This window comes from Telopea speciosissima, chromosome 6 (assembly GCF_018873765.1).
Source record: "Telopea speciosissima isolate NSW1024214 ecotype Mountain lineage chromosome 6, Tspe_v1, whole genome shotgun sequence".
In the NCBI taxonomy this organism is placed as follows: domain Eukaryota; kingdom Viridiplantae; phylum Streptophyta; class Magnoliopsida; order Proteales; family Proteaceae; genus Telopea; species Telopea speciosissima.
The window spans coordinates 59,398,821-59,424,846 of record NC_057921.1 but is presented as its reverse complement, the minus strand read 5'-3'; the positions used below and the strand labels follow the sequence as shown (position 1 = coordinate 59,424,846).

Below are 26,026 nucleotides of genomic sequence, written 5' to 3'. Positions count from 1 at the left end.
TTATTTTTACCATGAAATTACTACTTTACCCATGAAATTAACCATGTGCTCATTCAAGAGCAAGAGTGTTAAATCATATGAAATAGAAATTCTGAAAGAGCTCCTCAGCTATTTCAGAATTTCTATTCCACTTGATTTCTATTTCACTGAGATAACGTGCAAAAATCAAACCAAACAATTTCAGAAATAGAAATCACCCCTTGAAATTGAAATAGAAATCATACCAAAACAGGCCTAAGTATCAGGGGTTAAGTTCCTCAACTATTGAAGGTATTTAAATGTTCAACAACATTAATGAACAGAAGAAAGGAGTTCTTTATCAAAAACACAGAAGAAAGGAGTTGGACTGCGCACTTCCCCCTTTCACAATTTACATCTCCTCCTTGATTGCTATAAGGCATCTCTTCGTCATCGCTGATCCTTACAGTGGTGGGTGCCAAGGGTCTATTCTGGTCCTCCACCATGGTCTATCGGTTGCTCGGGATTTGTAAAATAGTCTCGCCCGTTACATTGATCGATTCTTCAAGAAGGGCAGTAGAGATGAGTTTCATTGCAGCAGTTTGAAACACACTGGTTTGGGGTTAGGGATGGGTGCAAGGAAATTTCCCACTCGGAAATTAAAGATGAATGTGAGATGAGGATGGACCACATATGAAATTAAGTTATTAGACCCCTCCATCAGAGTGCTTATTTTTTGGGTACAAAGTAGGAATTTATTAGAACATGCAACAACTCAAGGTGTCAAGAGCGAACATAACTCTCGCAACCAAGGATTGGAAAGAGGCCAAACTGTCGTGCATGTAATCGACAAGGCCATCCAGGCTAGGGAGTCAGCCACAGTGTTAATCTCCCTTGGAATACAACTGAAATTACAAACAGTAAACAAGGATGACAAATGCAAAATATCATCAACAATCGAGCGAATCAGCAATGACGAAGCTTGTGTGCTATCAATAAGGAATCTAATTAGATTGGAGTAATCAGATTCAATCACAATCCTCATATGCCCAGAAACATGTAGATCCACCAAGCTTTGACGTATCACCAACGCCTCACCCACCAAAATATCATTGGAAGAAATCGGTGATGATACAGTGCTTATGGGGGACAAATAAAGTAAGGTTACAAATTCCTTCTAGGTTAGACAAATCCTTAATATAAATATGGAAGATCGATCTTGTTGTAACTTGTAACCAAGCTTCGTTTCAACAAGACTGTAACAAAAATAACAAAAAAAAAAAAAAAAAATCCATTAAAAAACTTTCAATTTTTTGAAAAAAAATATATGGCAAGACATCGCTGCCTAGTCACGTGGCCCCTGGCACTAGTGCAGGGGCCAATGACAACGAGTGCAGGGGCGCATCAACATGGAAGATATTTTTTTTATTTAACGAGGGTAGGGCAGTAATTTTGCATGCTACTATATCCGGACACAGGAGTCATACGACCAGGCAACATTCTTTTTCCCATATTTTATTTATGGGAAGTAGTTTTCTGTCCGGGAGTGTGGCCTACGCCAGCACTCCCATGAGTCTCTCTCTCCTCCCCAAAACAAGGGGCCAGAGGTGTCTTTTCATATGGAGAGGAGAGAGATAGACTCATGGGAGTGCTGGCTTAGGCCACACTCCCGAACAGAGAACTTTCTCCCTTTATTTATTTATTTTGAATGCTCATGGACTAGAAGTTCAAACTTCAAATCACAGCCTAGAAGTTTAAAACTTGGGAGACCTGAAAATATCCCCGGCCAATAACCTTAAAACATCCATCACTGCAATCCTATTTGGAATAGTAGTATACCATTACAGGAACGAATCAGAGAATATTCTAAGCGAATATAATGTGCTGCCACAGCCAGAACAAAGCATACTTGCATATAATCAGAGCATACCTGGAGATCTGTCTGCAGCAGTTTAAGGATGTCCACGAGCCATTGCATGTGCAGGCTGGCCTGATGGAAGTGTCAAAGTGTCCCTATTAACTGCAGCTGCCATGGATTGCCACTTGGAAAGAAGTATTTTCATTTTCCACAAGCAAGCACGGCTCGGGTGAACTACTTAATGATGAATAAAGTCAATAAACAGAAGTTATGAATCTTTGAAATCTCTGGAGCTTCTGATTCATCATTGCTTAATCTCAATGTAAATAAGATGATCCAGGATAGTCAGACTTGCCAGGGAATTTTGCAAAGAAATCCAATGACAAGACAAATTCAAGTCTGGTAATCCATAAAATGAAGCCAATTGATTGCTGAAGGAATCTGTGGGTAGAAAGTGATTGGCCGAGGTACAGAAACCTGCACCATGACACTAAGGAAAGGTGTCCTGAAATTCGGGTAGCATTGAGCCCGGTGGGCCTGGCCAAGCTGTTGGACGACGACTACCTTGAGACACTGGTGAAGGTCCCGTGAATTTTGGAAGAAGGCTAATTCCCATGGATCCCACATTTGCAGGGCGCCTCCCAACTCTTACCACCAATGGTTTCCCATCAATCCTTTGACCCTGCATGTGTGCCACAGCAGCTGATGCATCTGTGGGGTTCTCATAAGTAACAAAACCATAGCCTTTACTGAATCCAGTACTTCTGTCCTTGATCACTTTTGCATCAGTTATCTTGCCGAAAGAAAAAAATAGCTTTCTTAATTGATTGTCATCCATAGTTTGAGGAAGATTGCCAACATATAGATTCCCATCGTTGGCTTCTTTACTGCATTTGCCTTCTGTGTTTGGACTTGCGCTGACACCAGGGTGAGAAAAATGACCACAGGATGGTGAAGTAAACAACCCACAGTTGCTACATCCCTGTGGCATGCTTCGTGAGACTGTTGAGTTACCAAAAGAGAGACTTCCACTTCCAATATGAGCAACACTATGACATTGACTTCTAATGTTGCTAACAGGAGTTGATGCTGTCAAGGGGCAGTTGGAAGTTGGATGGCTGCTGCCTCCACATATATCACATGAATCAATTTCAAAAGTTGACTTTCGATTAGGGCAAGCATATTGCTTGTGTCCCCGCCCACCACATTCTTTACACAAGCTCTCATCTCTAACCATGCCCTTCAGCACAGCAAGCTCCTTTAACTGGGCATGTTTGTGCCTGTTTGTTCTTTCATCCACTGGATTTAGTAGCTCTTCAACCATTCTGACAGCTTCATCAAGTGATCTCTGATTGTCTGCCTCTACCAACACATGCAAATCATCACTAAATGAGGCATCACTCTTCTGACGTGTCCGCTTTGATTTAGATGAGCCTTTACCTCTTATTTTAATCGTAGCCCCAGTTTCCTTCTCCATTCTCTTCTGCGTGTTCCCACGGGGACCAATTATAAGACCAATCAAATTATGCCCAGGATATTCTTTCACAGGTATGTAAACTTTCTTGCAGAGGTTTGAGGGCTTGAAATCAGAGGGAGGTTTGAAAACAGGGCTCTTCTGAATCAATTTTGAAATGATAGTATGCCGATCCTGAACAAGTTTTTCCCGGTACCTGACATCCCTTGAGTTCATCTTGATTCCAAGTTTATCATAAACAGGAGGAGGAGAATGAGATCTTTCTTCCTCTGGCCTCTCATCATGAATCTCTGATCCTTGCAGCTTCCTGTTTATCTCAAGAAGCTTCATTTCCAACTCCTGAATTTCAGGATCAGAATCAGCTCCAGCAACAATGTCTTTTATGAAATTAGGCAGCTGAATTGGTCCCAGCAATTTTGACTGGGAATCTTCATCGGCCCACCTGGTTTTCCTCCTTTTACTTGTCCTATCACCTTCACCTTCTTCCCTATCAACTTTAGGCTGCAGATCCCATCTACTACGTCTTCGTTTTCCTGAACTTCCTGTACAACTTTGTTGTTCAGAAGCATTTTCAGCATTAACAAATGCTTTGGGGCTTCCAGACTCCTTGTGGAGATCTTTAAGAGCAGAACCAGTATCTGGTTCTGGTTTTAAGCACTCCTCTTGCTTGCACTTCTTTTGTGTAGGATGAACTTGCAATGAACCTGAGTCACCTGCTGTTACATCCAATGACCACTTCTTTTCCTTTGAACTATTTGATACAGATTCTGAGTGGCATTTGTTATCATCAGTCTCAGTTTCTGAAACTGGTTGAGACAGAGAATCCTCTGACGGATTGTCATCTGGTTCTTCCCTTGACTGTTCAGTTAAACAATTTTCAATGTCTGAGGAAGATTGAGAAACAGGCTTTTCTGATTCATCTTCGGTTAGTTCCTCTTCAAGTTCCTCACTTGGATGTTCAATTTCTTCATTTTCACTCTCAGAAGACTGCTGGGAAAAAGATTCGTATGAAGGCTCCTCAGATAGTTCCTCTGGTTCATTACATATATCCTCAGGTGATTCTTCCTCGGATTTCCTCATTTTTGTTTTGGATGCAAGATATCAGGCCACAGATAACATGGAATCTCAACCAAGACGTTTGCTGCATTGAAGATACCAAAATGCATTAGCAAATATATGGAATGAGACTGCCAGGTACTCCCAAAAATGTATTAACATGTCCTACATGGCAAGTAATAATAATAATAATAACAACAGGATTTATGACTAGTGGCCCACATAACCAAGCCTTGATTAGGTGCTGATGTCTGCCATGTGACTGATTGGATTGGGCTCAAATTTTGTGGACAGGTAGATCCCAAGTTCCCCTGCTCACATGTCAAGTTTCAGTCTGATGGAATTCACCATGTGGTAAAACAAAGCATTGAAAAATAAGAAGAAATCCAATCATGATTGGAGTACCAGTAGATGTATACATAGTGCAGGGACATACACGGGAATGCATGCCAATACAGGGGAGGGTAAATGATTGAATTTAGGTCTAAAGTTTGACATGTGGTGGTGAAGGGTTGAAAGAACAACCTTCCGGACAAGTTCCAAGACAACCCAACTCAGACAGATAACTCAAAATTTGACTACTCAGATTCTCAGAATAACACGAAACTCTACCAAAAAATGGTTAACAAGAAGGATAAGAACCCTCAAAAGATGGGAATGATCCAATGAGCGGTTTGGGAATAATTTAGGAAACTGTGATCTCACGGGCAGGTAACCCAGAAACAGTGAAACCGAAATTAAACCCAATCTGGCCAACGGATTAGTCTGAAATTTGGATCAGACATCTATTTCAACAGTCCAATTCAAAGCCTCAAAGTATTATAAAGATCAGATGATTGAATGAAATGTAATTTCGAAAACAAAAATTCAGGAATTGAGAAAACCCAGAAAACAATGAATTTTCAATAACCTCAGAACCAAGGCTCAGAACAGCCCAATACCTAGGTGGAGTTCAAGTTCTGGGACCTCCTTTAAATCCCCAAAAGTATGGCTAGATGTGATTAACAGATTAACCAGAAATTATAAATCTTTATATACTGAAATGTGAACAGAAACAGGGGATCCGCAGGTCACAAGAAAGCTGTTTAAAAAAGTTAATTGATTAGATTTCTTATGATCAAACACAACCACAGATCTGAGAATAAGAATGGATCAAAACAGAGATTAAAGTTTGAAAAACAGAAGTAAAATCGAATCAATACCTTAACTAATAACAGAGCATGAAATAAGAAGAATGAAGAAAACTTTGGCTTCCTGCCACCAAACCCGAATCCCTCAGTCAGGCTTCACACCATTACCCACTGAGTCACACAGCTAAAATTGGAACAAACCAATCTTTAAAATTCAATCTATTGTGATGTAGATCAAAGCATAAAGAGAAGGACCAAAATAAAATTCCGGAAAAAGTTACTGTTCACACATTACAATTCACGTGAACAATACCCGAGTTACTGTTCACGTGAACAGTGTTGTGGGTCCATCAGCCTTGAATGAAGAAGGAAGTCCAAGCAAATATTTGAGATTCTGTGGGCCCCCACTGAAGATAGCAAGACAAGCCATATTTTACTGCTGATTTAGTTGGTTACTATTTACTTAAGTTTCTTTTGTTTACTTTCCAATTTTATTTCAGTTAAGTCTCAGATTACTTGTTGTACAAGCCTCAATATTCTCTTGTAGGAGGCTTCTGGAAGTTTCATTTTTCATTACTTTCTAATTTTGTATTTCAGCAACTCTATAAAATTATATGAGCCATAGAGCTCTCCCAACAATTAATGATATGACTAAAGTTATGCTGCTGTTTGCAATGCATTGTCCTGAGAGAGGCCGAGAAGGGTGAGATGCCCAGGCTGAGATAGCCAACTCCTCCAATCCCTATCCCCTATCTATCCTTCCCCTTCTTCTTCCCCTACAATCCTTTGTTACTATTTTTATTGTTCTACAACAATCATGTTTCTAAGGAGATCCGAAGTACTGTTCTATACTGCTGAAGCTAGTGGTTGAACCATTAAAGGTATTCCATCAAGTTCAGACTGCAAATTCAAAACACAACCTGGCGGTTCTTCTAGGTGGTGCCCAATTGCAGCAATCTTCAAGCCCCCTGGATTCCCAGATCTGTCCATCAACCTGAGTCCAAATTTTGACAGTATAATAAATTTTGTATAGCCTTCCTATGATGGTAATTTCATGTTCATCCAATGGTCAGATGCTGCTACAATTGTGAGTTACTATTTTTGGAGTTTACTTTCTATTTCTGGGAGATCTTCACATATCAAAATCTAGCCAGTAACTTTGGCTGAGATTTTGAAGGCTGCTTCAATCCCATACTACCTACCCTCGACCCAAATATTGTCCCCATCTGAGAACTTGAGTTACAAATTTGGTGACTTAATTTTCTTCCTTATATAGTCAGTATTTGTTGCTGGAATCGCTGCTATAACCTAATGAAATGGTTACATAACGATCCTACTGTAGAGTGGTTCTTAGTTGAATTGACTTCTACATTAAATAGAAATAAATAAAACCTATTCCTAATCTGATTAAGAGAGAACAAATCCTATTAGAACTATGAAATAGTCCCAGATCTAATTACAACTATAGATTAAAGAAAACATAGTCAAACTAGGAATCTAAATAGCAGCTTAACTAAACAACTAATAAGCCCCAGATGGGCCTAGACCAAACCTAGCCGAAGATAGGTCTATGCAAGGGTAGGTTGTGCTCCAAACAGCTTTCCAATCAGGCAGAGGGTTGCTGAGATCTGAGCCTCCAAAGTTGTAGCAGAATCTGGGCAGAAACTGGGATCGCAGGTGAGCAGCAGCCTTCTGATGGTGATGTGTAACAGCAGCAGTCCTTGAAGGTGATTAAGAGTTGGTTCAGGTCTTTAAAAAGTGTCTTCACAGCAGTTTGTTGCAATCACAAGATAGCAGCAGCAGTGGAGATCGAATGGAAGAAGAAGATAAAAGAGATGCTCTCTCAGCCTCTCAGTGTGGGTATTCTTGGGGTTAGGTTAACTATCCCACTCTCTCAGCCTCTCATTAATGTAGATCGAAATATGAAGAAAAAAAGTTCAAAACACTGTTCACGTGAACAGTATCACAACCCATATTTGCCTTGTGTGGGAATGTTTTTTAGAAGATCTTGTGTGCCCATAAGTGGAGAAAGATTCTATCTTAATGCTAGCATAGTTTAGTTTCTATTTTCAGAGTTAGAAAGTATATTTTTCATTGCAATAGAATCTTAGGTAGCTTCTAATTTCAGTTTGTTACTATTTTATTTTGTTCTCTAAAGTAGAAGTTTCTACTTTGATGTATGGCAGTTAGATTTTATAGGAAGTTTCTATTTTATAGGTCTTATGAATACTCCTTTTCTAGATTTATTTAGTTTCTTAATTAGATTGGAACTGGGTTGCTTTGTAATTGGATTATTATAAATAAGAGTATGAGGCTGAGCAGAGAAGGACAGAGATTGAAGAAAAAGAGTTACGGTTGAAGCTGTGAGACACAGAAACGGTGAGAGACCCTGGGTGAGAGGATGATGGGCAGAGAGAGCTGATCCTATCCCCCCTTCTATATCCCTTTATTCTTCTTCTTATCCTTTTATGCTTCTTCTTTCATATGTAAACAGAAAAAAATCAATAAAGTTTCAGTTATATTCAATTAGTTCTTCCTTATTGTGTTGATCCTGGCTGCAATCGATCTCCCGCTGGTTCGAGGTCGACTTCTGCATTAGTCATCCTATCACCAAGACATAAAGTTGCTCAAAAGCAATTTCTCATTCATCAAATAAATTGCGCGGAGGCCTTTTAGCAGGGTACAATATATAGGCTCAAGTGTTGAGCTCAAAATAGAAACAAATAAATTGGAAAGTTTCTTATAAAGTTGAGACTTGAGTTACAAGAAATTAGAAAGTGTCTAGAATAGAAATTTCTAACTCAACTAGGCTTCTAAAATAGAAATTCTTAACTTAAAAACAAATAATCACCAAAATAGAAACTAGATTTATTCCAAAAAAGGAAACTAATTAGAATCCTCAATCTTCTAGGGTCTTCAAGTGCTGCAGCCGATCCTTAAAGTTGTGTCCCCACTCTTTTAAGAGTCTCCATCGTCCCAGCTGAAGTGACAAGAGGATTGGACAAAATTGCCCCCCACGATTTTGGGTTTGAGAGACCCAAAGAACTCCCAGCCCATGTGGGCTGGCCTAGCCTAAAGCTGGTTGATCCTATGGCCCTGTGGGCTGGTCCATCGATTGATGTAATGGACCAGACCTGTGGTTCTTGTGGCTGGAGTATTGCTTGCCAAAGAACCTGTCTACAACAAGGTTACTTAGGTTTCCCAGGTATCTAATAAATTTCTCAGGTTTGACATGCATGGAAGTTTACTTTGGTAACATCAACGATTTGAAGATATGGCAGGCTGCTAGTTCCATGTTCTCTTTGTAAGGGAGGGGAGATAAGCCTCAAGGAGTGGTTGTGGCACTACCAGCACGAAATGATGGCAGGATTCCATCCCAGGTGTAGGAGCTGCCCACAGACTGTACCCACAGTATCAGCAAAGCATGCTGGCACCTTCAGAAACATCAGTCAAACCATCAAGCTACAAAATTTATTAATCTTAAATAACATAGCTCTCATGAATCAAGCTAATCTCAAGCCATTTAGATCAATGTAATTTATGTAGGACCCTTTACCGCCAGAATAACACGCTTAATATGTGGGGTGTTAGTCGTCCATTGAGGAGTCTTATTTTGGAGTTTGGATTGCATATAAGTTAAGAAAGTCCAATTTTAAAGTAGTAATTTATCAGTTCTACAGAAAGTATGCGTGGTTATTCCTTCATTTTGTTAAAAAGCCTTTAAGGCCTATTGTCAAGCCCTAGTTTCTGCCTGCAAGTTGCCATGAGAAGGGAATTTTTGAGACAATACATACTTTTTGAGAGGAAGGACCGTTGAGCTATAACATGGTAATTCTTCATCAATCCTCTCTTCTTCTTTCTTTCCTCATTCTCTAGAATTTTCTGCTATTATTCTCCGAGATGAATCATTAAAATTCTTCAAACTAACGCACAAAACCAGGTCTTGTTACCCTACTTACTCTGCAGGTTTCTGAAACATGCCAGATTTGCATCGGTCGAATAGTGACCTTACTTAAAACATCATCTTGGTCTATCTGACCTTAGACTACCTCCTTCATCCTCTATACACTACCAAAAACTCTCCATTCCTAAACCACAAAATTTCAACCCTTTTCCAGCAGCTTTGGGATTGTCCAATATCAAAATCATAGAACCTTAAAGTCAGCCATTTTGATTGGGTTTGCTGATGAAGTAAATGAAGCTATATTTCAGTCTATGTACTCACTGAGGGTTCCAATGCCATCTTTATGAAGTATAAGATCTCATCAGTTCTACTACTATTGTTTTCTTACTTACACCGTTCAATAATTTCTTCTTATTTTCTTTTTTCTTTTTTTTTGGGCGCGGGGGGGGGGGGGGGGTGGTATTTGCATGGAGAAGGGGTGGTATGGCATGATTTTGAGCCAATGGGCTCATCCCAGATTTTTGCAGGTTTCAGGTTCTGCAATATGTGAAATAAAAATAACATAATATACTGAGATTCAGGGTACTTTTAGCTCCCTATACTTTTGAGCAATACTTCTAGCTCAAAGGTGGGCATCATCTTCAAAAATTATTGTACAAACAACATCCTTCTGCACCTCTAATAACTAGCCACCTAAATAGCTTTCTTTGACAACCCTAACCCCCTCAAACAGAAGAAAGAAAAAAAAAACATGGTTTTCTTCGAATTAGACAGGTAGTAACATAAAGAACAGCCCAACTAGGAAATACACGATGTTACCGAAAAAAAATAGGAAATACATGAGCAATTCTTCAGGAAACAAGCATCCAAATGGAGGAAAAAGAAAAAGAGACTACAATCACATTTTCTGAGTTTAAAGAGAAACCAATACAGTATGTCAGCAAAGACGCATTCAACTAATGTCACAACACTGTCATATTTGTATATGGGAAGTGTTTCCTGTTTAGGAAGGAAATAGTATGCTAGTGGAAGCATAAATTGCCAGTCTTTTCAGCTTCATCATGCTTTAACCGCAGATTCCAATTTCTGCATTGTGCCATTGTAATATTGAATACAAGAAATGAAATCTCGCAGATGAACAGTACATGATCTGATTTTCCCTTTCTTTAAAAAAATGTTTTGGTCCTGCTTCGTTTTCTTTACAACAACAACAACAACTCAGCCTTATTCCAACTAAATGGAGTTGGCTACATGGATCCTTGCCCTCCAATTAGCTCTAATCAAGGTCATACTTGATAAAAGATCTAAGCTATGCATGTCTTTCCTCACCACTTCTCCTAAGGTCATTTTAGGTCTGCCCCTGGCTCTTTTAGTTCCTTTAATCGGAACCAAATCACTCCTCCTTACTGGAGCATCCAAATGCCTCTGTTGAACATGGCCATGCCACCTCAAACAACTTTCTTATAGCATATCATGTATCGGAGTTACTCCCAAATCACCTCTAATAGGATCATTCTTCACTTTATCCTACCTAGTTTTTCCACTCATCCATGTAAACATCTTTATCTCCGCTATACTGAGTTTATCAATATGATGTTTTTTAACTGCCCAACATTCCACACCATACACTTTCCCTTAAGTTTTAAAGGAATCCACCGATCACACAACATTCCGGACTCACCTTTTCAGGTGTTGTGCAATATGAACGCTTAAAGCTTTTCAGATGATATTCAACTGACCAGTCTTTACGACTTCAGATCTTTCTATAGAAAATAAACTTACTGATTAAACCGCAAAGCATTCTAGCCTCCCATTCCCCTCGAAACGTAAGAAGCAAGATACAACAGAAAAAAAAACCTAAAATTAACAATCATGGAATTTCATAAATTGGAGGGGAAAAAATTAAAGATGCTCATCAAACAAAAAATATCAAGAAGAGCTGAAATCAACACTGATTTCATACCCTTATTGAATTCAAATAGTTAAGGAGCATTGAAACAAGAAAAAACCGCCACGCGTTCTCGATCAAATTATGTAGATATATCAGAAAACGAATCGAACTTCGATGAGAACGAACCTGAACGAATCTGCAAATGTCGAAATAGTTTCCTAAACGTTTAGGGGAGATCGTTCGGAATTCAAATGACAATCGTAAACCTTGGCAAGAAGCTCACAGCATCAGTGATTCAGTATGTGCCTCCCGCCCCCGGTTGGCTCAGTTGGACGAGTTTTAGACAAATAATGACAGAATGACAAACGTCACAAATTTAAAGGGGATTTTTTTCCTGTGACAGATATCCTACACTGTTCAAAACCTTCCATAATGACAAATGTGGCTGATTTACTACGTGATAGATTTTTTAAGGACGCTGTTCTCTATACCACAGCGTAGGCTGCGCCCAGCGTAGGTGCTCGGCCACTGGATAGTTCCCAATATAGCCAACATTAATACTTCAAAATTCTTGAAGATACTTCTAATTATAGCCAACATTTATGTATTGATTCTATCTTTTCTCCCATGGATCTGTGAAAAAAAATTCTCTCAGCTTCACTTACCCCATTCTCCATTGAAGACAAACTTTTATGCCCTTTATCTAGGCCTGGCATCTTAGCAACCAAGACTGCCCTTTATCACTTCTCTACACCAGCTACTATCCAGAACTTACCATGGCAGAAACTTTAGTTTGAAATCTAAACTGTGTATTGGAATGTCTTAATAAATATTAGGCATGTGATATACCTTCACATAGGAAAGCAACGCAATCTCATTGAGTCATGGGTCCTTCCTTGCCCACCAACTGGACTCTTCTGGCGTTCACCAGCAAGTCCCATAGACTCCTGAGATTGCGTTGTTTTTCTTATGTGAAGGTATTTCATTTGCCTAATGTTTATTAGGAATTTTTAATATACAGTTTTGATTTCGAATCAAAGATTTCTGCCAATTTAAATTTTCTGTTATTTTTTAAAATGTTTATGCAAATATAGTTTAAAATGACACATGCATTGAAGGAAATAATTTTAAACCTAAAATTAGCCCGTGAAGTTGATTTAGAATTAACCATAGAGGTAGACTTTATAAAGTTTAAACTCATCATAAAAAGGTTCGTTTTTAGAAAAACATCTCATCGCAATACATATAAAGAAATGTTCTTTGTATGGACATGTACTGTCATGATTCATGCAATAAAGTTTTCATTTCGAACGATTAATACTCATTAAAGGGTTATGTTCAGTATGGCCGTACATTTAGCCTAAAACTTACCTTGTTTACTTCACACATGACAATATAAGCCAAGTGAGAATCTAAACTGATATGGCCGGCATTGCTACATCAACAGTAGCTGCCAATGTCAGTTGTAAATGGCAGTGGGTAACCACTGCATAACCACCTTGATGGAAGGTGATTATTGTAGTTGGCATTAAGTCTCTAGGAGATGGTCCCTCATTTTGATTCATATGCTATAAACATATCATCAGTGTGGTAGCTTCGCCCGAGTAGAATTGAGAAACTAGAAGCCTCGTCCCTGTTTCAAGTTGTCGTCGCGAGAGAACAAGGAACATGTTGGACAACAAAAGGATAAGTTCCGCTACCCTCCTTCAGTATATTTCATTACACTAGATACCCTTGAACCATCTCAAATGTCCTTGGTTGAACTGATAGAATGAATTGATTTTGTTGCAAAGGAACAAACCTTGAAACTCTAGTCGAAAAGGAACAGTTTATGGAGCTGCTCATGTTTAATTCACAAGCCCTCTTTTCTCTAGTAAATGACCAAAAGTCTGTTCATGTTACACACCTAATGAACTATTATTACATTTTTTAGTAGGATTTTCATTCCATGATGTTCTTTCCCATGAACTGAAAATTTTCTAAGCTGCCAAAAAGAATATAGAAAAATTACAGACTTCGCAGGGGATTTTTCATTTTTCTCTTCTTAACTTTTCTATGTAGATATTGTGGGATTAAATTGGCTATCTTGGTCAAACACAGGGTGATGGGGATTTACAACAAATCAATAAACCTAGTAAAATGGGATCTGTTTACTCCACTCTATTTGTACATGTCAATATTGCAGCTTTCATCTCTTCTTTATCCAAGGATGATTGCACTATCACCTGCCCAAAGATGCACTCCATCCATAATTAGTCCGTCGATAAATAAAGAATAGCGAGATATAGAATGAATATTAACCAGCATAAACTTAGAATAACACCACACAATATGAAGCTGCAGAATCTCAAGTGATTTGCTATAGTATCCTACCCTGGAATAGAATAAATAAGTAAAGAAATGCATAATTAGCTTTTGAAGGCCATGTGAAACTCTCAATAATTCGCTGACTGCATTTCTAAATGAGCTGTTGTTGTAAGCTCACAATTTAACGAGGCTTATCAGTTAAAGATCTCAATCAACCAGTGGTGTGTGTCAATGAAGGGATGGACTCATGTACCAACAGAAACCCCTTGATTAGGTTATGAGTTATGACCTCAATATAACCACAATCATCCAAATATTTGCATTTCTTTCAAACGGTTAATGGACTTACATCTGTAAAAACTGTGATTCATCACAGTTGATTCCAAAGGCAAGGATCAGATGAGTTTAAATTGAAGAGAAAATCCAACATTCAGACAACGGCTGGGAATATCTTTGCAGTTCACTGTAAAAGTCAACAAAGCCTCCTATGCAACTAGAGCTATGAATACACAAGCCAACAAGGCTAGTTCTCTCTGAAGATTGTCTCCACTAAGATTAGCTTATTACTTTCAGAAAATAATACTGGGAAAAAGTGAATCATTCATTGGTAGGTCTTGTTCAGTTGATCATTTCTCAAGAAAAATTTCTCATGGGAAAGCTCTCATGGTAGAACTGCCTCATATACAGTTTTGATGGGTTTGTGTGCATGGATGAGCCCCCAACACCAGTACCAATGAGAGAACTAATCATTTCTCAGTGAGCCACCAGAAAAAAAGAAAAAAAAGGAATTTCATATTTCACACCTCTTGTACTTTATTTCCAGATCGAGCAAGTAACTTGTATTGTTTTTCAAACATGGATGCCATGTATACCTGCACCAAAGGAAAGACAGGCAGCAGAAGGCAACAGATTAAGAGTCCAACACAAGAGCTTAACATACACTATAATAGCTCAACAGAAGTTGGGGGAGGTACATGATGCCCAGACATTATAAGCTATGTTGTTTTACACCTTCTTATCATTGGATCGTTTACCACACCATGAAAATTTCACCAATTCCCAAGCTAACAAAGACTAACAAAAAATGTGGCATTCTGAGATTAAACATGGAAAACAATCATTTCAAGGTGAGCTGCTTAGTATTGTTCAATTGTCAAAAACTCAAAAGTAGGCAGAAGACAGGGCAGTGGTAGCTCACTGGTGGGTGAGCTAGCTAGCTCAACCAATCAAATCACTAAGTATTCAAGGCATTTCTGTAAATACACAGGAATGAAAAATGTAATTATTATGATTCCCTATATACTTTTTCTGTTCACGAAAGTGATTGGGTAGATCACCAGAGGCTGAGACAATTAGTTTCTAGAAAAGGAAGAAGAAACATGGATCAGAAATAAAATTTCTTTGAATCCATAGAAAATTACTTTTATTGGTTCACCTATGAATGTTCTTCAACCCAGGTAGGCAACTGGATCTAAATCTGGAGGCCATGAGTCTAAATGATTTCATCCACCGAAATTGACAACTGTGGCTTTCCTTCCCTGCAAAAGCCAACTTGCCTTCAAAGGGTTGAGGATCCCGACTCCATGGAAATGAGGAAGACTGGATGATCATATAGTCAACTTGATTTCTAGGGGATCTCCTCAGTTGGAAAGACCACATGGGATCCACTAGTCATCATTACTTGTCCACAGGTAGGGCCTACTAGAGATGCATTTAATCCCATTTGGTTCTGGCATCAGTCTCTCTTAACTTGTTGAAATGTCTTAAAAATGTTGTCAAGATTCTCAAAATCTTTGCAACTGATATTTTGTGAGATCATGAAATGTCAAAAGTTTGGAAGCACCTAGTATTAGGGTGACAGTCGGGCAGGTAAACCTGAGAGCTGCCCTGCCCCACTCCTATTGGTTAATGTTTTGTGTGACATTTGTATGGTAGGGTGGGGTTTGGTATGCAAAAAAACTTGGGGCCCCACCCATTTCTTGCCTGGCAAGATCCCAGCCCAGCTACCTTAAGATTGTCTCTGCATGATTCAGGTGTGCAGGTTACAGTTGGTCAATGGCTAATAGGGTCAGGTTCAGTATTGGTGAACCCACTCTGAACCTGACCTGTTGACATCCCTTACCAGGATCAAACCAAAACTGCAACTGATTTAAAACCTTACAAAATATGTTCAACTACGTAAGTAGAATATATCATTTTAAAAACGGACCACATGAAGACCAGTCTGCCCTATGGTCGATGGTCCAACAGGCTGGGGGTGAATGCGGTAGATTTTTAAGAAAAAAAAAACTTATTGCACAATTGTAAAAGTCTACACACAACAGCTAGCTTGATATGACAATTATTTTGCTAACTTTCAATCTAGAGTTCAAATCCCACCATATGCATCCTCATTCTGATTTTTATTTAAAATAATAAGATAAATAATCAAGGCACACAGCCTAACCATCTGATCTGAAAATCTGAATGGTCTGAACAGCAATTTCACTGTTTGGACTTTGGACTGGAAAATCTGGTAGACTAGTCAACAGTTTTTCCATGAGCTCCAATCCTGATCCTGGTACAGATTTATCCGGCTTGGCCATTGGGGGTTAGGGGGAGGGAGGGGATTAAGAAAATTAAAACAAATCCAGCCATTTAGTTGCACAAACCTGAAATGCTGGAGCCAAACCAGGGCTCAAGAAAAAACGACCTTTGGAGACAGATTCAATGCTTTCAATCTGCTCAAGTTCTTTGATAAGTGAGTCCACATCAGCCCACTGTCAAACAAATTGAATTTTTGACCCATGAGAATAATTAAGTGTAGAAAAGGAGGAGTTAATGAAGTGGCAACATGGATTATTGCAGAAATCTTAAGGAACAAGACCCTTCTTTGGACATAGACCAGCCATCCAACTTATTAGATTTGTGTTCACAAAGCCAATATGGCTTTGCCCTAAATTGCAGCTGTCACTTGGGTAAAATCAAACAGAATTAAAACTGGTTACCTAATTAAACATCACCATTTTAAAGAAATTAATATTATTGTCAATGTAAGAAAACAGCATATCCTCCAAAATAATAGTGTCGAATTGTTCAAAAAATTCAGACAAGTTCACATATTACTAAAGTGATGAGGATCCGAAGGGGCAAAGGAAAATAAGATCTGATTCCTTAAAACAGAGATTGTATGAGGTCATTTTGGATTTAGGTTCATGGTCCCCGCAAGAAATGGCCTTTAGGGTTGGACATTTATGTGATTTGATAGAAATAGGCCTGTTTACACAAATAGCTGTCAATTTCTCTTCAATTATCCCTGGCCAATCACTTGAAGGAAAGAAAGAGGCAAAAGGAGGGAGCAGGGTGGAAATTTTCTTCAGTGAGAATTTCTCTGAAGAAGGGAACTCAGCAAAATAGAATTTTAAGTAAGTGCAAAGTGCAGAAGTATTTTCAATGTGATTGCATGGGCTTTATGGAAATGAGATGGAAGGAGCAAGTCCACACATTGAAAGTAGTACTGCGGTCAAAGAAGTCAAAGATGGATGATCAGGGAAGACGTTGTCCCTTGCGACAGAGAACAGTAGTCAATAGTGAAGAGAGGTTGAGAACCTGAGCAAAAGACTCATTAGAGAATAAAAACAAAACAGCCTATTCTATGCAGTTCTTCTAAAACTGAACCAGAATTGGTTCAGGGTTTGGTTCAAGTTATATTTAAACTTAAGTCCCAATTGGGTTATATGGGTCATGGGCTAAGTATTTTGGGATTTTTGGTTGTAGTGGCCCATTCTATAAGCCCAAATATGGGGCTTGTGAGGTCTATTGTTAGTTTCTATTTTGGGTGTTACCTTAATAGTGCTTCTAGAAGAGCTGGACAGGTGTCCTACATTCCACCCATATTTTCTATTTTGTAGAGACTTAAGTTGTAAGGGATTTTTCCAACTATACATAGGGGTTTCCTATTTTTGTGATTATTATGGAAGTTATAAATAAAGGAGAGGGACCATAAACCTCGCCTACCATTTTGAGTTGTGAAGAAACTTGGCTATTGCCTCTTTGGGACACTGGTGATGCTGTTCCTTGGAATATGGTGATGTAGCTCACCAGCTCCAGCCCTGTTGTGGTGAATCAACAGATTGAGTTGACCGGGATGCCCTTCCCTCAGGTCTAGTGGTGATTCTAGGTCATATCCTCTTCCCTTCTTTTCCAAGGTCAGTTTCTGTTCATTCATTCTATCTTACAACAATAGCTATTCTGTTTTGGTTTTCAAAGTACTTTTCTGTCCTCTAATTCTGTTCTGATTTCTTCTCAAGTTTTAGAACAGGTTTTGCTGCTGATATAGAGTCCAGCCACCCCCATTGACCACACAAATTGCTGGCAGTACATTGCCATCTTCTAGTGACCTGCGGCAACATCATATGTTGCTGGGTAGCTAATTTTCTAGCTAGTTTCAAATTCCCATCTTAGTCACTATTTTGTCTTCCTTGGTTGCTATTTTCCATTCTACTAGCTATTCCTGTTCTATTTAGTTATTAATTTCTTTGTTTCTATTTTCTTGAATCTCACTTGCTACTCTTAGTGATTTAATTGCTAATCTCTTGGTTTCTAGTTCTGAGTTTCTGTTTCCAGCAACAATATACTTTCATTACCTTCTAAATCTGTGAATCTTCAAGTTTTCAATTTCTGACCTATGCTGTTACTTTGGATCCGACCATTGGATTTGCTTGGGACTGTGGGATTATTTCCTGCAGGATACAAGCTCTCTTCAACCAGCTTTGGGTGATGATCTGAGTTCTTGATCATTAGTTGCTCGAGTCCTCCAAATTTTAGGTTTCACTTTGTAATGTAGAAGGGGTTCAGCTAAGAACCACTCTACAGTAGGATTGATAAACCCACAAAATCCAAAATAGAAACGAGAGGCAGAATTAGAAAGTATATGAAATCAACCAAACCAGCCAAAGGAAGTCTCCCAGCTTTGGATCGAATGATGCTTGTACAGGGTAGAAACATTGCTGAACTGGAAGATATGACAGCAACTCCCAAAATAGAAACTAATTCTCTGCAGGCCAATCCAGCCATGTGATGGTGATCAGACTTGGATCGAGTGTAGGATCCATGGAGAGAGGGCTCTACTGCAAGTTTGATGAAGTTCTAATGGGTAGAACTGAAGTTATGGGGGTGGAATGAAAATAGAAGGTTAGTGGAATTTGGGAGTTTCATGCTGTGGAATGAGGTGGGAGTGACAATCCAGTAGGGAATGGAAGAGGGAAAACAGTGTTTCAAAACCCAGCAAGGTTGGTGGAGAATTGGAGGTGTTATGGAATTAGAAGGTTGCAGACAAGAGAGTTGCAGAGATGCAGCAACAGCCCCAATCGAAGGTACACTCAGTGGCAGCAATCACAATGAAGAAAGGATGTCTCCAGCAACAGCAGCAGCAGTAACACCCGATTGGTTTTCTGGGCAGAGGAAGGACCACAGCAACCTTGGCTCGATGGAGATGACAGGGATTGGAGAAAGGTGATAATGGAGGGGTTGGGATAGATGGATTTAGCTCTCCCAGCAAGGCTCCTTCAGCCCTTAGGTTTCGGCTCTCTCAGCCAGGCCCTCTGCCCTTCAAGCTTCACAATCAAACTTGAGAATAACCATGCTTGCAGCAGGAAACCTCGTGGGGAGGCTTCTACAGCCTCTACATAATATGTAGAGGGCTATGCTGCACCTCAAGTTAGAAGAAAAAATAGAAACCACTAAACTGAAAATTAGAAACTAAACTTGAAAATAGAAATTAAGAAAATGGTAACTAGGATTGAGTATATTGACTCAAAAATAGAAACTAGATATAATCTTCTTTGTCTTCAAAAGAATCTTCTAAATCTTCTTAAGCCTTCAAATCTCCTTGTAGGATCCACTTGGATGACTTAATTGTTGCAGCCGAAATCTCCTGCCTATGGTCCCCATTAGTTCAACTTATTAGCTTTAGACGAATGACAAAATTGCCCTTCACTTAAGGACTTGAATAACTAATACTTAAAAGACTATTCTGCCCCCACAATCTTCTAGTAATATTCACACTAAGGGGCTGTAACACTGTTCACGTGAACAGTAACGTGAACAGTGTTTTGGCCTCTTCTTCTTCAAGTTTTGATCTTCTTTACTGCGATTATGTCCTGCAGATTTGTCTTCTAAAATCTGACTTCCAGATTGTAGAACACATCAGGCCTCCATTTTTATTTGGAGATAAAATAACTTTAGGCTTGTCATCCAGGAACTTGTTCAGAAATATCGTAATGAAAGGAACATAGGAGTTTGTTGCTAGGTATTTGACCAAATATGATCGTCCAGTTCCTATAGAACCTATTATTAAAACACCCCTAGAGGGGGATAGGGCTAAGCAGAGCGATAAGGGTTTTTCCCATGAGATGGGAAATGAAAACTATTAGCCCCACATGAGGTTTGTGAATAAGAGATTGTCTGATAATGAGCATGGAATATCCGTCTTTCTGCTAAACAGGATCTATTGAACTCATACATTGAGGACACTGAGAGAAAAAATAAATGATCCAAGTATAAGGAGTCAAGAACCTTAACATTCGGTTGTGTTGCTTCAAATCTCCCATCCAATAAATTATGATCACCTACTACAGACTCTAAGGCTTCTATTAGTGGGTCTGGCTGCAATGCAAAAATAAACATGACAATTAACATTTTGTATGAGAACTCCCTAAATCAACAAGCGACCAAGATAAAGTGATGTGTTCAAGTATACCGTAATTTCCTTCAATGATAAAGTGATGCGTTCAAGTACAAAATCCAATTGGTGAACTTTTGCCTCCACGATCTGAAAACACAACAATTTTCTAAGGAATTCATAAAGAATTTGAGTAGAGAGTATAATAAGTCAGACGTAGATCCAATAAAGCAGGAATGGTAATCGATAACCATAAGCAAAAAGCTAGATGTTATATTATTCAGCTCAGCTAACGGCATACAAAGCAAGAAGCCCCAAAAGAGAGAAATATGATAGCGTGATATAATAAAAAACATGAAATATTAGACAGAAATAGGACTCCTGTTAGGTTTAGCTCATCAATGTCCCTTGCTCATTTGACTTATCGAAATTTCTTAAAGAGGAAAATTGTCATATATCGTTCAGAGAATACACTTTAATACCTGACCAATTTTGAAAAATGACGAGGGGTCCAAAGTGGCATCCCATGACACTTCTGACTGGTGAATCAGTGCAGGTACTCCATCAACCTTCATGAATTTCACTTAAAATTTTATAGGGGAAATAGACTGAGAAAAAGTATTCACATGGAAAGCATAAGCAGCAGAGTCTTTGATTTACCTCAACAAATATGCCAAAATAAGTGATTTTTGTTATGCAACATTTGACAACATCCCCAACATTGAGTTGAGCCTGCAGATAAAACATAAATGACAATAAAAAAAATATCGGAAAAGCTCTATGATATAATATTTAAAGGAAAAAATTTTCCTTCACCATGCAGTGAAGGTTCAGCCACCATCCTAAGGTTCTAGTATGTTCCCCAAAATACCCTTTGATACCCTCCTGCGCGAATCTGCAGCCCTGCAGTGAATGGATTCCCATTCACCATGGTTTAAGGACAACTCGGTCCATATTTAAAAGACAGTAACCACTTAGAACACTTGGAAAATAATTCCCAAATGCAACCGACAAATTTTTTTTCCCTTTTTGCAATAGAATATAAAGGGCTTACCCAGTGCACAAGGTTCCCACCACTGCGGGGTTTGGGGAGGGTCACAATGTACGCAGCCTTACCCCTGCTTTCGCAGAGAGGCTGTTTCCAGACTCGAACCCTTGACCAAGTGAGCAACCTTTACTGTTGCACCAAGGCCCAACCTCCTTTTTGCAACAGAATATAAAGGCCACAAATATCTCTTCTGAAATAATAAGACTTCAATTCTTGAAAAAATGCATTACAAGCCCATGCTATTTTAGCTCTAGAGATTCTAGTTTTTTAGTAAATATTACATAAAGAGTTTTTAATGTCATGTTGCAAGTTAATACTTGCATATTTTTGTGCTAGCCGATCTCATTATTGAACACTAACAATAAAGCATTTAGATTACTAACTAGCTTTCTTACTTAGAAATTATATACTATTGATATGTAAGGCTCGAACTTGTAGGGAAGGGCAACGTAAATGTATACATTAACAGTATCCATGTACCTAGGCCCAGTTGGTGAATCATATTAACCTAAGTCCCTGTATCCTAACATACAGAACCACACCCGACACCAATGCCCAAACCCATGAACAAAGGCAATAACACAAATAGATGACAAGATGAGGGAAAGTCAATGATATCGTCAGCCATTTGGAACAAAGACCAATAATGAGCCAGCTAAGAGTGATGGTACAAACAGATGTCTGGAGTTAGAAAGACACCAGTGCTTATGATTTAATAGAAGACATGGCCTAAAGTAGAGGAGAATGATGGAACAGGGATCCTGCTACTGATACCACGTAATCAGGAAAAGCTTAGTTTAGTTTGGGTCCTCTGGGATTGAGCTGAGTTGAATTATCTTTCCATGAAAATAAAGAACAAGAGCAAATTTATAGCTTTTTTTTTTTTTTTTTTTTTGGGGGGGGGGGGGTGGGGAGGAGAGCTGTTGATGAAACAGTGCGTCAGTGCTTTTGCATTCCTCAAATGCAAAATATCTTCATATTGTTCAAGGGGGAGAATGTAAATAAGACAGGTTTAAAACAAAGAGCAACCCAGATAATAAAAGTCCATATAGCAACCCACCATGAGACTTCTTTTCTTCTCAACCAATTCTTCTCTTTCTTTTGGTTTCCCTGAGAATATTAGCCTTCTTGACTTTCTGTCAGCCAGTACCACACTTACTTTGATTCTCTACAAAACAGGAAAAGCTAATATGTAATCAATGTTCCACAAGTCAATGATCAAAAGTATGATATCAGAGGTAAAATTGAGTAATTCAAACCTGACCAACAAATAATGACAAATATTTGAGTTTCTCTTGGTCATATATCTCAATAAGATCTTCAAATTTCATATGTGGTGACAATACTTCATTTTTCTGACCCTTTTCCAGATTCAGGTTTTCATCCAGAGAATACTTCTTGTTTCGAAATTCACCATTTCCAATAATGCCTAATTTTTTCTTGTAGACGGATGGATCAAGGCTATTCTTTCTCAACCATGATTCAAAAGCTAAGAATTTCCACTTGGTACCAAGATTTCGGTATGGCAAAAAGCCGATCAAAGACCCAAAAGATGCCTGAGGATAACACAGAAGAGAGCATTTAGTAAAAGAGTGAGCTGAAAGTGCAGATATAAGGTATATTTAGCTGCTGTAGAAGGTTACATACAACAAAACCTCGGGTGCTGCAGCTGATCAGTTCCACTTCTTCCCGTCTTCCTGTCTTCTGCATATCTTCGGCCTTTGCCCAATCAGTATCTTCACGCTCCTAACATTTCAAGTATGCTCAGAATTCATATGGACCACTGCCAGTTGAAATGTTAAAAAAGACAACTCGGATTTTTTTTTTTTTTTTTTGCACATTTGACTTAATGACAAAAGATAAGCCATATAGCTTAATATTTTTCAAAGTTCTGATCCCAGCATTTGCATTTTAAGATATACAGTGTTAACCATCAGGGGCATACAAGAGAACCAAGCACTAGGAAAGTCCTCACCCCTAGAGATGTTGATGCTAGAAAATGCTCGACTTCAGCAGCATCATTAAAGACCTTAGCACTTTCACGAACTGTCTCCACTTTAGCAGGTTGAGATGTTTCTCTTGTTGATGTGTTTAACCTACAACATAAAATTCTATTTAAAAACAATCTAGCAGTTAACGACCAGAACACGGGCAAGCAAGACAAGAGGTGGGCTAAAATACATCAGAGGTTTTCCTTGCAACGTAGCCTCCGGGGAAATTTCATTCAAAGAATGAGGAACGGCAGCTTCCTTCCCAACAGAACCCAAATCACTCTGCTCAAGCGGCTGTAGTCCTTGAAAAAATCAAGCACAATATTTTTTTTTGGGTGAATGTCAAGCAAAATATTAATTTAACTAATTCTACCCATTACCAGTTTAAGAGCAATTCTTGTGCATTACCTCCACTGTTCAAAGTATCCTCCTCAAGTTCATCAGCAACCTTTGCTTTACTAATTGTTTCCAACTCACCGGACGATTCTAAGCTGCATTCTTGAGCTTCACCAGAACCTGAGTCAACAGAATCCCCAGAAGACGCAGTGTTTTGGTCGGTAATGGTGTCGGTAGCGATTCTCATTGGTTCAGGTTTCTTTAACAGTGTTATATCGGTAAAGTTCTCCATGGGTTGTTCCTTCCTCATTTTCAATAACAAATTGGGTTTAATTTTCAACCTCGACGAAGACTTGCCCACCTCAATATCATCCTCTTGAAAGTTAGTCGGCTTTCGCAAGATAACGTTAGGAACGCTACTCTTAGTAACATTAACCACCTTCCCTACTGATTGGCTTGGCTTTCTTATCTCCGAGACAGTTGGTTTATCTTGGGCTTCGAATTTGATCCCTTTCTTAGGAACAGGCCTGACCAAATTCAAGTTGTTCAATGAACTAGACGACTGGCCTTCTCCAGTGATTCCATCAAATGGAATCTCATCGAAATCATCATCATCACTCAATTTTCCTTTCTTTGTCCGAAAGGATTTTTCGATATCGAGAAAAGAGACATCTGGGTTGGATTTTCTTCCAATTATCTGAAAACAAGCAATCCAAACGTGAGAGTTTTAACATAAATAAGAAAGACAATTTCAAAGGGAGAATTCTGAAGAAGAGAGTTCAGTCATTGAGAGAAGGAACCTTAGCGAGGGTTAATTTAGGGTCTTCGCCAATCATTCGCCCGAACTTGAGTTCCATTTGGTCCCAATGGTTGAGTTGAGGTTCGTCTTTAGAAGCGAAAACCAGTGATGAGGGTCGACGGGAGAAAGAGAAAAAGAGGCAGCTTCTTCCTCGTGAAGAAAAAGAGACGGATGGAAGAAAACAGCCATTGAAGTAGCTTGAGGCGAGAGTAAGACGGTCCATCCGATCTGCTAAGTATGATCTGTCTCTGAAATCGAAAAACAGCGATGGATTTAGGGAAAGGATTGGCGGTCTTAAAGCTCCAAACCTAGGACTCTAGGAGCCACTCCCCATCTCTGTAGGAGCAAGTTTGAGCGGAAAGAGATTTTGCGGGAAAGGGAGATAAGTTAGTATCAACGGACCAGGAGGAAGATGACATGTTACGTGGCATTTATTCGTAGGAGCTGGGAGAAGAAGTCTAATATTGGATCCAAACACGCTATTCCAATCTAAGGGTTTCAATTCTTAACTTCTCGTGAAATTGGCTCTATTGAATCGTGTGTATTTGGACTAGCATCCACAGTTGGGAGTTGGGACTATGAGCAGTGGATCTGATTGAATAGAAACAACTCTATTGGAAATTGGAATCTATATTGGGTTTAACTAAATTGAATAAGGCTCTAAAGAACAAATGATTCCAATCCAACAATTTTCATAGGGTTTTATAATGGAAAAATGTTTCCATCATGCCTCACCTTAAAATCATTTCCATTCTTCTATCTCCAGCACTAACATGCATGGATCGAGATTAACTATTGAATAGATTTGGAATCTCTCTCATTGATCATCTGTCAAATTTAATGACTTATTTAAATTTCAATTATATTACTATCACGTTGAGCTTTTTTTCAGTTAACAATTTTTATTAATTTCACTTGTTAGAATATTTTTAAAAAAAAAAATTTTAATTTGTAATAGCACATGGAGGATTTTGGATTGAATGAATAATCAATCACTGATTAATTAATGATGTAGAAAATATATGCCCGCTCAATTTGGCCCCCAAACACAGTTGCTACATGACAATTACTTAGGTTGTAATAGAGGGAGTTCCTTCTGGATTAAAATCCTCTACAATGCCTTGTAATTTGGGTTTGAGAGCTTGACATGTGGAAGATGATTCATCCAATGGTGCGAGCTTGATTGATCTAATTTTTTATTTATTTATTTTTTATCTTTTTTTCTCAAACTCACACTGTTGGATGAAGCATCTTCCACGTGTCGAACTCTCAAGCTCAAACTGCAAGGCACTGCAGAGGATTTTTATCCGTTCCTTTTGTACTCATAACAAATTTGATGACTTATTTCAATTCTCAAATGTATTACTCATTAATTGGAATGCATTAGATAGATGACAATATCGGTTCTATTAATGGTCTCTTGTTTATTTCTATCCATGTGGTTCTTTTTTCTTTTTTTTTTGTCTTCTTTTGTTATTTGTTGTCTCTATTGAGGCTATACCAAAAGTGGTGGGGGGTACTATCGATGTTGTACTATAGGGGCACAACATTTATAACCCTTGATGGGTATACTTTTTCGTCATTATTATCTGATGTTGAAATTGTTTTTATAA

At 38.7% G+C, this 26,026-nt stretch overlaps 2 protein-coding genes across 6 annotated transcripts; both read right to left on the bottom strand.

The window, feature by feature from the left end:
* Positions 1-2,087: 2,087 nt before the first annotated feature.
* On the bottom strand, positions 2,088-11,514 carry LOC122663584 (splicing factor-like protein 1). Of its 2 annotated transcripts, XM_043859173.1 has the most exons (4): positions 11,458-11,514; positions 4,221-4,431; positions 3,575-4,136; positions 2,088-3,526 (listed from the first exon to the last, which is right to left on the bottom strand). In XM_043859173.1, exons 2-4 carry the CDS (start codon positions 4,368-4,370, stop codon positions 2,307-2,309), a joined length of 1,932 nt encoding a protein of 643 aa, XP_043715108.1. In that variant the 5' UTR covers positions 4,371-4,431; positions 11,458-11,514; the 3' UTR covers positions 2,088-2,306. The 2 variants fall into 2 exon arrangements, with proteins under 2 accessions (XP_043715108.1, XP_043715109.1); XM_043859174.1 differs by lacking the exon at positions 11,458-11,514 and having other exon boundaries at positions 3,575-4,139; positions 4,224-4,540.
* Positions 11,515-13,298: 1,784 nt separating this feature from the next.
* Positions 13,299-24,683, bottom strand: LOC122664682. Of its 4 annotated transcripts, none has more exons than XM_043860619.1 (14): positions 24,415-24,683; positions 23,682-24,311; positions 23,469-23,575; positions 23,263-23,383; positions 22,935-23,033; positions 22,547-22,843; positions 22,348-22,455; positions 20,900-20,971; positions 20,722-20,808; positions 20,318-20,389; positions 20,134-20,223; positions 16,230-16,337; positions 14,382-14,450; positions 13,299-13,496 (listed from the first exon to the last, which is right to left on the bottom strand). In XM_043860619.1, exons 1-14 carry the CDS (start codon positions 24,634-24,636, stop codon positions 13,422-13,424), a joined length of 2,157 nt encoding a protein of 718 aa, XP_043716554.1. In that variant the 5' UTR covers positions 24,637-24,683; the 3' UTR covers positions 13,299-13,421. The 4 variants fall into 4 exon arrangements, with proteins under 4 accessions (XP_043716554.1, XP_043716552.1, XP_043716555.1 ...); XM_043860617.1 differs by having other exon boundaries at positions 23,469-23,580; positions 23,687-24,311; XM_043860620.1 differs by having other exon boundaries at positions 22,935-23,030; positions 23,469-23,580; positions 23,687-24,311.
* Between the last annotated feature and the right edge of the window lie 1,343 nt (positions 24,684-26,026).

Coding starts and splice junctions, on each gene's coding strand:
- LOC122664682 (XM_043860619.1), bottom strand. CDS start 24,636: ATGGACCGTCTTACTCTCGCCTCAAGCTACTTCAATGGCTGTTTTCTT. Junction 23,576..23,681: donor CTTTGAACAGTGGAGGTAAT/GCACAAGAATTG, acceptor TTTCAAGGACTA/CAGCCGCTTGAGCAGAGTGA. Junction 16,338..20,133: donor CAACACAACCGAATGTTAAG/GTTCTTGACTCC, acceptor TTTGTTTGACAG/TGGGCTGATGTGGACTCACT.
- LOC122663584 (XM_043859173.1), bottom strand. CDS start 4,370: ATGAGGAAATCCGAGGAAGAATCACCTGAGGATATATGTAATGAACCA. Junction 4,137..4,220: donor GTGAGGAACTTGAAGAGGAA/CTAACCGAAGAT, acceptor TCAAGGGAAGAA/CCAGATGACAATCCGTCAGA. Junction 3,527..3,574: donor GCTGCAAGGATCAGAGATTC/ATGATGAGAGGC, acceptor CTCCTCCTGTTT/ATGATAAACTTGGAATCAAG.